Below are 12,161 nucleotides of genomic sequence, written 5' to 3'. Positions count from 1 at the left end.
GACGGGATGCACCCATGCACTAAACCACAATACATAGTTGGTTGCTTTGGCTTTGCATATTGAATGTACCTGAGCCTCCTCTTGGTTTCTGAACTAGGTTTTACAGCCTAGCTTGTTGCATGAACTCAGCCAAATATGGTTTATTCAACAAACCTTGGTTTAAAAGTGGGTGCTTTGTACATTCATTCTCAGAGGTCTATTTTCTTTGGCTAAACTTTGATATGTGGGGTGTATATGGCTAAGCAATAATGCAATGTTTGAATTTGGTGCAAAGGAACCCAGTCACTGCAGTTGTAAACCACTGTTTACAGCTTAGCATCTGGTATGAACCAAACCCATAAACCATGATAGATCAAATCATGGCTTAGCATGTTGGGTGAACAGAGGCAAGTTCCTCTGAATAGGGCTACTAGAACTCTCTGCAGGTCGGCCTGGTAGCTCTAAGCCAACGGAGGGGCTTCTGGGCATGGGCAGAGCGCCTCTTTCTTGGCCCGCTCCGGGCCCAACATGGCTGCCGGCGCAGGCCAAGGCGACTACACCTCCCGTGAGGCCTCGGGGCGTGGGCGTGGAGCCGGCGCCTGGCGGGCTCGGGAGGGCGGGCCCGGCCGGCAAGGCCCCGCCCCCTGGCGGGCGCGATTGGCTGCGGGTGGTTGTCGGTGGTGACGGCGGGACGCGGCGGCGGCGGCGCGACTGTGCCGGCCGCGCTCTGGTCAGTCGGTGGCCGGGAGGCGGCGGCGGCGGCGGCGGCGGCGGCGGAGCGGGAGCCGCAGCGCTGCCGGGGCCATGGGCTGCCGGGCGGGGGCCGCCGCCCCTCGCCGCGCCCGGTGACCACCCCGCCGGCCCGGGCGAAGATGGCGGAGAGGTAGGAGCCCGCGACCCCGTGCCCGGGCGACCCCCGCAGCGGCCGCGCGTCCCCGCCGGAGCCCCATTCCTCCCGCAGCCCCCAGGCCCCGGGGTGCAGCGGCAGCCCCTCCGGCGCCTCCGCCGCGCCTCCTGGGGGGGTCCCCGCCAGCAGCAGCAGCAGCACCCCCCCCGCGGGGCGCCCTCCGCCTTGCGCCCGCCTCGCCCTTGCGCTCCCTGCTCCGACCACGGCGCCCATCATCCGCAGCCCTTGTGCTTGGTCCGCCCCCCCTTGAGCCCACCGGCGCCTCCTTCCCGCAGGAGACCCTTCTCCCCCCCCACCCGGCCTCCCCCTCCCTGCTTCTCTCTAACGTGGGGGCGTCAGAGCCCCCCCGCCTCCCCAAATTCCGCCTGTCCGCCGCTGCGTCTCCCTTGGGACAACGCGCCCCCGGCCAGCGCCCCACCCAGGATGGGGGCCCGGCTCCCCCCGGCCTCTCTCCTCCCCACCCCGGGCCCCCTTCACGCCGACCTGCTCCTCTGCGATTGCGGGCAGGGCCTTTTAAGACAGGGCCGTCCTCGCCCCTCCTCGGGCTTTCTGCCTGCTGGGGGGGTCCGTATGTTGCTCCCCTGGAGGACGCGCAGCCCTCGCTTGCTCCCCCGGGGATCTTTCTGCCCCCTTGCGCTGCTCCTTCTCCCCCCGCCCCCCCGCCTTCGAGTCTGGGGCGCCCCTGCCTCCTGCACCTGGCCCGGCCCCTCTCCCCCCCGCCCTTTCCCTGGAGGCCGCTTTGGAAGGAGCCCCCCCCACGGCGTGGCACCTGCTTTCACCCATCCCTCTGCAGCAGGTGCCGGTTCCTCCCCCCCCCCCCCGCCAGATTGCTTTGCTGTAGTGTCTTGGGGTGGGGGGGAAGAATTTGGCTGCAGGGGGCTCTGATTTTTAAGGTGGTCCTTCCCCCGGTGAGAAATAGACGTAGATTGTTGGGGGGCGGTTGAATTGCCAGCGAGATCTGCTCTCCCTCTGAAAGGGGCAAAAATGCTGTTTTGCCTGGGCCCTGGTTTCACCAGCTCTCTGGTGGCTGTTTCCGTTCCCGGCGGGGCAGAGCGAGTGGGGCTGGAGCCTGTGTGGATTCAGGTGGGGGGGGGGGTTCCCTGAGAGGGAGAAGCATCAAGTTGGGCGTGAGCCAGCGGAGTTGGGCTGAGGGGTGTGTATGGCGGGCAAGCTGCCTGTTCGTTCAGATGGAGGCTCTTGCGGAGGTTTCTGAAAGCGTGGAGGCTGCAGGGTGGGGGGGGGGAGGAGCTGGGGGGTTTGCTCAGATCCCCACTGGAAGGCATTCTGAAGGACGAGCCAGGGATGCTGGGCCATGGACCTTGAAGAAGACATGCCTCCACGTAGGTAGCCGGGAGGCGAGTGTGGGGACCTGCCTTCTGCGTGTCCGTGCGTGCAGGGGCTGGGGTGGGCTGCAGTGGCCTGGTGGTGCAGTGAGAGGGTTAGGGTTGGCATTTGGGTGGGGAGTGTGTTGGGGGGGTGCAGGGCTTAGCTGAGAATATGCTCAGAGCACCCGAGGGCGAGGATTGGTATGCAGCTGAGGATGTTTCTCCTGGAACGCCTCTCCCTCTCCACCTCTTTCCTCGGTTCCAGCTTTCCAAATCCCTTGCCTGCGCTTTCTCCGTCTTGCGTTTCTCTGCATGGGATTCCACTTTGGGGGGTCTTGGTTGGCAGTCTCGACCCCCAGCAGGCTGACTGGTGTTTCTGGATCCAATCTCGGCTCGCACAAAAGGAGCAGGTGGCTCGTTTGGAGATGGTTGCGTGTGTAATCCGGCCAATCAACACCGTATCGAACTCTGGCCCGTCTGCGCTTTAGGCCGTGCCAGCTGGATCCTTACCCCTCAGCTCTTGGCTTGGCTTGTGCACCCTGTGTGGTTGCCCTGAGCCTGGCTAGATGGGGTCCTGTTAGTTGTTAGTTTGGTGTGAACACGCAGACCCTGTCTTGGCCTGCATCTGCGCTGTCAAGCACTAATTGCTGGGGGTGTGTGTGTGGGGGAAACAACACCCCTGCAGTTTGCATAGCTTAAATTTAGCAAGAACTGGCTGATTTTGGGCTCTGTGAGGCATTTTGGGGGTGGGGGGAATCTGTCCACAATGCACTTTTCTCTTTGCGGCATAAATTGGAACGTGCTTTGCTCTCTGAACTGAAGAAACATTCACTATAAAAAAAAAAAATTGGCACCCAGGAAAATGAGATTGTCAATCGAGTGGCATCAGTTTGGCTGGATCTTCAGCGAACTTCGCTGTTTGTGGAAATGTGTCAAAGGGGATGAGAGACTGCGCTACTGATTTAGTGGGTGGGGGGGCTATTGCTCAGTGCAAGTTTTTCTTCACGTTTTGTGCTTCTTGGAAAGCAGAAGGTAGCTTGATTCATGAGTTTGAGGTATCTAAAGGTAAGTGAGATGGATCTGTTCAGCTTAATTTGTACAAGATTTTGAATTAAAATATATCACTCCTTGGACATTTATATCTAGGTTTGGTGGTTTTTGGTCCTTGAATATTTATGCAAGAATAAAGATAGAGTTTGAAGGCTGATGTTCTCTGCCACTTCATCACAATGAAAAATGTGTCATACTGTCTATATATTTCAGGTGGTCTTGATGTCAGGTGGTCTTGACTTCAGATGGTCCTTTCTTTCTGTCTTCTCCCCATTTCTAATTCTTTCCAAACCCCAGAACTTGGATGATTGGAACCTTAAGCTTCAATCTGCCAGCATGTCAGATCCCATCCCCTGGTTTTGCTGAAGTAGTTTGAACTTCTTGGTGGTGGACCTTAAGATGCCAGCACGTGGATTCTACCCAGTTTACTGCTTTCTGGTAAATATCAAAGAAGAGGCGGTGTTCCTCCTCCTCACTCTGTTTTTTTTCCAGAATTTAAGGCTGAGCTGTCTGGAATCTTGAGGTAAAAGAAATAGCTGAGATGGAGAGCCAGACTAATTCTTTGTTGGCAGGCCTTCTCCCGATCATGGTAGAGGAGCATCTACAGAGCTTTCTGAGGAGCCAGTGAGAAAGACTAATTGGCAGAGTTGAGGAAAACAAAACATCTCTTCTGAGGTTGTGACGGTCTACATAAATACCTTGTCTTATATGCAACAGTGCAGTTCCTATGGAAAAGTCATTCAGCTTCCTAAGTGGTGCTCTGCAGATCCAGAGAAGAAGGCAGAAGAGATGTGGCTTTCAGGACATGGAAGCTTCATTTTGTGTGTCTTTGTGGAGATGTTAGTGGTGGAAGAGAAGTATTGGGACACTGGAATCACATCTGAAGGAAGACCTAGGGAACGGGATGTGCTATAAATTTGCTGTTACTCTGCTTTCCTCAATCCGCTTTCTTGGGTGGAGAAATCACACGTTGTAGTAAAAGCTCAACTCCTGGTGATTTTACATGTGACATTCATGTAACTGTCTTGCAAAAACATGGAAGTATTTTTCCGCTGCCTTCCTCTTCAATGCTATGTTACTCTACTTCATATTAATATTTCTTAAGTGTCACACAAATGTATTCAGGAGTTGTAACGGACTGGGGCAGTCTATAAAATGAGTGAATGAACGAAAGAATGAAAGAAAGAAAAGCGTTAGAAATAAGGGCAAGGAGCTTTATGTTGCAAAATCTTTTTTTTTTAATAACATCCCATATGGCTTTTTAGTTTTCTTCCTTGGATAAGATTTGCTGGGTATTTTTTTTTCTTTAAATTTCAATGTTCTTCATTATCTGGGACCAAAAAGCATTTCAGCTACCCAAATAATTTGAGATGTACTCACCTGCACAACAGTATCCTTAAATCATGTTTTTACTGATGTGCTTAGTGACTAGTACTCTGCTTTTCTATAATACAATGACACTCCAAGCTGTTAATAATATGAACAAATACAAAAATAATAAAAAAGCACAACTTAAAGAAAGAAATGGCCTACTCTTGCCTTTAGGATGGGAAAAAGGGGCATAAAGTTTGAAGTTTAGGATGGCTGTATACAGTGATTGAGACATTGGTAATTGCCACTTTTCTGTTATTACATAACAGTGTTTCTAATATCTGTAATAAAACTAGGTTATCAAAACACATTGGAATTTCTGTATGCTAGCCTTTGATTTCAAATAATGGTTTGGGTGCTGCCTGCTACTCCCTGGACTGCCCACGCTTTTAATTAACTTGCTGTTCAGAATGTAGTGTGGTATTTTGTCAAATTATTTATTGGTCAAGATATATTATGTCCACTGCATTCCTACAATCTACTAAGAAAGTCACCTGATCAAAAGATGAAATAAGGTTAGTTTGACTTCATGCCACCTGCACAGGCTTCTAGTAATTGCCCCGCTGTTTTTAACCGAGAATCACCTTATCACCCATTCTAGACTCTTAGAAGTATTGATAACAGATTGACTGGCCCATACTATGTTGGATCCTCCTTTTCCCCCTTCTCGGAATATTTCATTGTTGCAGCTGCTGGCATACCTGTGTTGCTCTTGAAATAGGATGGCAATGCCTGTCTCGCTGAGCTTTCATTTTGAGATATCACATGGAATGAACACAAAGCAAACAATCTACTTCTCCGTTTTTGTTTCGGGTAGATAAATTGCTGCAGTGCCGCCTCCATTTTTTCTTAATGCTGACATTTCTCCATCTGCTCGTGTGGTTCTGTGTCGACTATTTAACTCTGCCTGAATATAAATTACTTCTGTGAGCGACACATACAAGGAAATGCAGTTTCCCTGTAACTGGCTAAACATGTAACTGACCTTTGGCGCTGAAGAACCACTCTTCCTCGTATTGATTTGACTGGGTGCCGCCTCTTGTTCTGTCCTGCTCAGGCCCACGCAGCCCTGGGGTGGGTAGAAGAGGCTTATGTATGTAGCTCTGGGTCAGCTGTTTCCTTCCAGATGTCTGGGGCTGCAGTGCAATGCTCTAGCCAGGATGGTAGTGGAGTATAGCACATCTGGAGACCACAGCAGGAGAGTCCTGAGGCTGATCTGCTCCAGGGTTCTGTGCGGACACCGTGGCGCAAGATGGGGTGGAGGGATGGGGTGCGAGGGCGACGGGCTGGGCTGGGGCCTTCTTGCGTTTTTCCTGGGAGGAAGGCCCCGGGGGAGCCCTTCTGAGTTGCTGCCAAGGAAACTCCGTGGCCCTGAGGTCACCAGGCGCTCAGCTCGAGAAGGAGTTTTTGCTTTACTTTCCCCGTTAACGAGATAGTGAGTTCTCTGAAGATCACGGCCTTCCCTTTTGGTAAAGTACAGCATCTGCTGCATTTATTTAGATGTTAGCTGCAATAAACAGTGTTTTATCAGTTTAATGCAACAACCCTGTTAATAAGTTACTTGCCCACACTTATTTTGACTCTCTTCCCATCCACATAGATCCACATTGGCCATTTTAAACATGTTAATATCCTAAAATTGTGGAGACCAAAGAGGTCCCCCTCCGAGATGCCTGGCTACACACAAGTAGTTTTACTCACATTGGCAGTGAGAGCAAGTGGTGCCACGTGAGGCTGGGAGGCTATGGCAGAGACTGGCCAGATCCAGCCATTACAGGTAGTCCTCGCTTAACCATGTGTTTAGTGACAGTTCAGACTACGACAGTGCTGAAAAACCTGATTCGTGACCGGTCCTCACACTTACGACCGTTGCAGCATCCTTCACGGTCATGTGATCACAATTTGAGCGCTTGGCAACTGATTTGCATTGTAGTGTCCCATGGTCACATGATTGCCATTTTCAGCCTTCCCGGCCAGCGTCTGACAAGCAAAATCAGTGGGGAACCACATGATTTGCTTAACGACCACGTAGTTTGCTTAATGCCTGCCGTTATTTGCTTAATGACCACGCAAAAAAGGTTGTGAAATGAGGTCAGATTTGCTTAATGACTGCTTCGCTTAGCAACTGAAATTGTGGTCCCAAATGTGGTTGTTAAACGAGGACTTCCTGTGTCTCCAAAACACCGCCCAATAAGTGTTCCTTCCTTGTACTGCTTTTAGCTCTGCCCCGCAGGGTCTGGGTCAAGCTCAAACCCATCCTGAACAAGGGGGCAGATAAATCAAATTCTGGAACTGCAGTGTCTGGACAGATGGGGACCTTTGCAGAAGAGAGAAATCAGTCGAGGATCTTAAGCTCTTACGAAGCCAATATAATGCTCTCGCTGAATGGTATGGAGTTTAGGTTCCAATGTGCTGTGGGGGAATTTGGTGCTTCCATTGGCAGCTTGGAAAACTACTGATTCCTCTGGTAAGAAATCTCAGCCGCAGCAGAATTTTAAAAAGCTTTGAGAGAAGCGTCCTATTCACCCTTCATCCTCCTACTCAGAGTCCACGCTGTGGCCCAACCAAATGTTCTCCTTTGAGTTTTTTGGAGTTCAGCTTCTAAAGCAGTGTTTCTCAACCTTGGCGACTTTAAGAGGTGTGGACTTCAACTCCCAGAATTCCCCAGCCAGCATCACATGGGGATGTTACTCCCGTTTTCTACTTGTAATTTTTAATTTTCCATACAGAAAATGCCTGATATCTGTTGCTATGAGATTGAATGTATGACACTGAAGCATTTTTAGGCTGTGGGAGTAAATCTTTTTTAAAAATGTGGTTTTTTAAAATATTGTTAATTTTGTTTTGTGGGAGAGCTTGGCAAAGAGTGAAGGCAAGGTGTTTATTATGCAGTTGTTCTGCTTGCCTTGGTGATGAGATTTTACAGGGGATGGAAGCATCCAGACATTTTTGTCTTCTGGTTTGAGCTCCCCCATTTTTCCATCAGAGGAAATCCATTAAGGAAGAAAAGTGCTGTATTCTGCAGTGGCCTTTTGGTTTGCAGTGTTCAAAGCAGTTGGAGGCCTCCTTGGGGGCCAGGAGGTGTAAGAAGCTAATTCCCTGCAGTGAATCATTGTGGATTGAAAACAATCATTCTTTTATACACTGATGTGGTTCTGCCGTCTTTGAAATAATGGCTAGCTTCATAAATTGCACTAAACCATGGCTGAAACATGATTTGTTGAATAAACTATCATTAGCAGACTTAGCACAGCATGCTAAACCCATCTTTTATCATCCATACTGACTAGGTTCACAGGACATGCTAAGCTAAAGCTAAGTGGACCACTTCGTAATATAGTGTAATCTATGAGTTGGGTTGAAAGGGAGGGCAGGATAGAAATGTAGAAGTAAAAACTTTGGGGTGGAGAAGGACCTTTGCCTCATAGTACTGCAACTTGGGTCCTACAGTACAGTTGGGTTCAAGTGAAAAGGAAGTACAAGTAGTCCTCGCCTAATGACCACAATTGGGACTGGAATTTTGGTTGCTAAGTGAAGCGGTCAGTAAGAGAATCCAACCCAGTTTTATGACCTTTTTCGTGGCCATCATTAAGCAAACCAAATGGCCGTTAAGTGAACCGTGTGGTTGTTAAGCAAATCACACAGTTCCCCATTGATTTTGCTTGCCAGAAGCTGGCGGGGGAGGTTTAAAATAGTGATCACGTGACCACGGGACACTGAGACGATCATAAATGCAAACGGGTTGCCAAGCGCCCAAATTGTGATCACGTGACCGTGGCGACAGTCGTAAGCATGAGGACTGGTCGCAAGTCAGTTTTTTCAGCACTGTTGTAAGTCCGAACCATCACAAAACGAATGGTCATTAAGTGAGGACTACCTGTACCTCTCTGTTTACTTTGTGAAGAGGCTGTGCCATGGATTTTTACAAAGGGATTCTGCAGAGATGTGGAGGATGGGCTTCGGAGCATCTGGGGGCTCTTGGGCTGTGTTTCTGACATAGAATTTGTAAATTCTGCAGTGGGTACCCTGCTTGTGACCAGGAGCATCTGCAAGGCTGTTGTCTTCGCATTGCCGTGAGAAGTGGGATGCTGTGCTTGATTACACATGAAGGCAAAATAATGCATCAATCAGAATTATTTACGTTTAAAAGAAAGCAAATTAGGTTCCCCCCCACTCTTGTAGTCGAGACCCAGTCTAAATTGTTTTCTTGGTGCTACCTCCATCATAATGCAGCTTTGATCTGGAGTGTCTCAAAAACTCCCTACAGGTAAGGTTGGCTATGTGGCTTGTGGTTTGGAAACAGGAGTGGCCTGGGATCATCAGTGAAAACAGTGCTTGAAACTGAATTCCTGCACCGAGCAGGGAGTTGGATTTGATGTAAAACCCTCTCAACTCTGTGGCTCCATCATTTGGATGGACAAGGTAATTTGGGATCTGGGATCTGCGTGGATCATGCTGCCATGTATCCTGCAGCTCTGAGGCTTTCTTTCCTTTCTGGTTAGCTGTCACGGTGCCTATAAAGAGCCCGAATCACGCCGTACTCTATCCGGAAGCCTCCCTGCAGACATCTCGTGCGTAGTTAGCATGTGAGAACTGCCCATTTCTCACTGTCGTGGAGTGTAAAGCAATTGTGCTTAGAAGTGGGCTGGGGAAGCTAATCTGGTGAATTTTTGATGCCTTGTGGTACATGGACTACCTGTTAATGTCCTTTTCTCCTGAAGAAGTTTGTTCTTTGAATTTTATGGTCCAGTAGCCTTGGGGCCAGGGTTGAAATGAGTGGCTGGAGCACGTTAAAAGCTTGGTCTGTGCTCTTTGGAGAGCAGATGGGCAGAGCTTTGATCCCACCATCTCAACTTTTTGACTATATCTGATGGACACCCAAGTCTCTTGACAGAACGAGGATGCAAAACTGAAATAGGGCTGAAGGTCGCATTCTAGAAACGTAAGGAATTAACTTAATGGAGTTGCTTCATTGATCTGTTTAGCTCTGGCCATTGATGGAGTTGGGCCAGGCGTCGGCTGACCTTGACTGACCCCAGAAGCTGAGTAAGGTCAAATCTGGTGAGTCCTTGGTTGGGAGGCCACCGGGAAGCCCCAGGACGATAGGCTAGATGGGGAAATCCAAAATATGTCCTTGAAAAAGACAGTGACAAACCAGTTGTGCAGTTCAGCCCCTGCGTGGTTTGTCCGCTTTCGGCCTCGCACGACGTGGTGTGCAGGTCCATCGCCGGCCGAGCAGCATGGGCATTGTCGAGTGGCTCTCTACCCTGCCTTCTTCGGACCACTGACGCTGGGGCCTGTAGCTGGGGGAGGCCGGTGCTGGTCTTCGGTCCAAGGCAACCCCGTCATTTTGTAGTTGAAGCTGCGTGTGTGGATGGTCTCTCCGTCGCACTTACAGCAGACAGGCTGCACAAAAGGGAGGCATGCAATTGATGGAGATGGAATCCAGATGCCACCTTTTTTAATTTGGCCTCCCATCGTTGGAGATGGTTGCTTAGGTAACATATAAGACAGGAGAGAGAGAAATTGGAATCGGATCCATTGCTAATTAAAGTGTGCTTTTTTCTGAGAGGAATAACTGCTGTTTTGCTCCAGCGTCCCTGTGCAGGGCGGCAAGCCCTCCTAAGTGAGATGTTTTATTCTAGAATTCTTGGAGGAATTAGCCCAGCTCTCTTGATTCCTGCACCCCTGGCTCGGAAGCGGACACCTCATTCTCGGTCTGTGTCTCGCTGGCTTCAACCTGGGTGGCCTCGCAGCCACTTTCCCATTCAGACCTTGCCCCTCCTTGGCGTTTGCTTTGCATTTTGGTCCTAAGCTACGGTACGATTGAACCAAAGGCATCACCCGGTGTAGCTGCTGGGTGTGCGCCGTTCAGTTTGCCAGCTGTTATGCGTGCATCCTTCTCGCTAAGCAGGCATTTGCCCTTAAAAAACTCCATCCGTTATGCATTCCCTAATGTGGGGGTGCACGTTTCCCCCATGCTGTGTGTGTGTGTGGAATCTAATGGCCTCCGTGATGTTTTAAAGAAGTGCAAGGTTATTATGGAATGTGGGCATTTCTCCAGAGGTTTCTTTCTTTTTTTAATGACCTGCATCTCTGCTCATAGACTGGCCTCCTTGGTCAGCTTTTCCTGCTTATTTGAGTGTTGGAAGAGTGGGGAGGAGAGAGAGGCCCTTGGCAATGTCTTCGAAATGAATTGTTCCATTCCAACCTTGCTCACGAGGCGCAGGCTTGCGATGCTGCTGAAGCTGCAGAATATGGGGCCTGAGCTGTGTTCTTTGGAGCACCTGCGGAGGAGGAGCTCCCAAACCCTCGCGGTGAAGCTAGAAGTGAATTCCAGTTCCAGGTCAAAGTTCTGCCATTAGAAACTTGCCGTATCTGTGACCCAGATAGCAGTCACAGTGCATGCTTCATAGTGCGCTACTTTGCAAGCGTCGGCTCCGTGTGGGAAACGCTCGTGGTGCGTTGCCGCATCGACTCAAGTTCTGCTTGAAGTCACGGGGTTGGCGATGAGGAAACCCGCAAAGTGCACCTCGCCCAAATCCGCTGCAGGAGCAGCCACCGATTCTTCTGAAGCTCACCTTAGGCAGCCTAGTTTGCTCATAAGGCTAAGCCATGCTCAGTGTGAACTCAGCCCACACTGGGAATAATGGTTAATTAATGCTTTTTTTGTCCTTTGGCCTGCTATCATTTTGGTTTATGCAGCAAACCATAACTTAGAATAATGTGTGAACCAGCTGCAGGTAGTCCTCACTTAACAACCATTCATTTAGTGACAGTTCAGACTTACAACGGTACTGGAAAAAACAGACTTACAACTGGTCCTCACACTTACAACTGTTGCAGTGTCCCCACAGTCACATGATCACGATTTGGGCTCATGGCAACCAGTTCACATTTATGACTGTCACAGCATCCCGTGGTCACATGATCACCATTTTCAACCTTCCCGGCCAGTTTCTGGGAAGTAAAATCAATGGGGGACCATGTGATTCTTTCAATGGCCACGTGGTTTGCTTAATGCCAACCATGATTCGCTTGACGACCGCCACAAAAAAGTCATAAAGTTGGGTCGGATTCGCTTAATGACCGCTTTGCTTAGCAACTGAAATTCTGGTCTCAATTGTCATTAAACGAGCACTACCTGTATTTATTTTTGGTGGTGGGTAAATGTGCGATCCCTTTACGGAGCATGTCTTTAGTTAAGCAAGTAGTGTCGCTACTTGCAGCTGAGCAGGTCTTGTTGACCAAAACGGCTCCTTTGTTTCCGTTGATTTCACAATCTTGCATGGGAAAAGACTTCAGCTCTGTAGCCCGGCACAAATATATTGCAGGGGAAGGATTTCTGTGCACCAAGGTAGAGATGTATGTTTTTCTGATCTCCCCTTTTTGCATAGAATGTCTGCGAACATTTTTTTTTTTTTGATAGAATGAATTGTCTGCTGGGCTGTTTGCTTTCATCAGGATGTTGTCCTGCACTTCCAAGAGCATAGATCAAATGTTGGACTTGGCCTTTGATCTGCAGGATG

General features: G+C 49.7%; 1 protein-coding gene across 1 annotated transcript in view; it reads left to right on the top strand.

Annotated features, from left to right (window-relative positions):
• The first annotated feature begins 751 nt into the window (after positions 1-751).
• Positions 752-12,161, top strand: part of ARHGAP39 (Rho GTPase activating protein 39) — a 129,149-nt gene continuing 117,739 nt past the window's right edge. The window contains exon 1 of the mRNA XM_063299725.1: positions 752-862. Coding sequence (XP_063155795.1) covers positions 852-862 — 11 coding nt within the window. The 5' untranslated portion in view covers positions 752-851. The remainder of the gene's footprint in view (positions 863-12,161) is intronic.

This window comes from Candoia aspera, chromosome 3 (genome assembly GCF_035149785.1).
Source record: "Candoia aspera isolate rCanAsp1 chromosome 3, rCanAsp1.hap2, whole genome shotgun sequence".
Taxonomy (NCBI): domain Eukaryota; kingdom Metazoa; phylum Chordata; class Lepidosauria; order Squamata; family Boidae; genus Candoia; species Candoia aspera.
The sequence above is the reverse complement of the archived record's forward strand: the minus strand, read 5'-3'. Positions and strand labels throughout refer to the sequence as shown.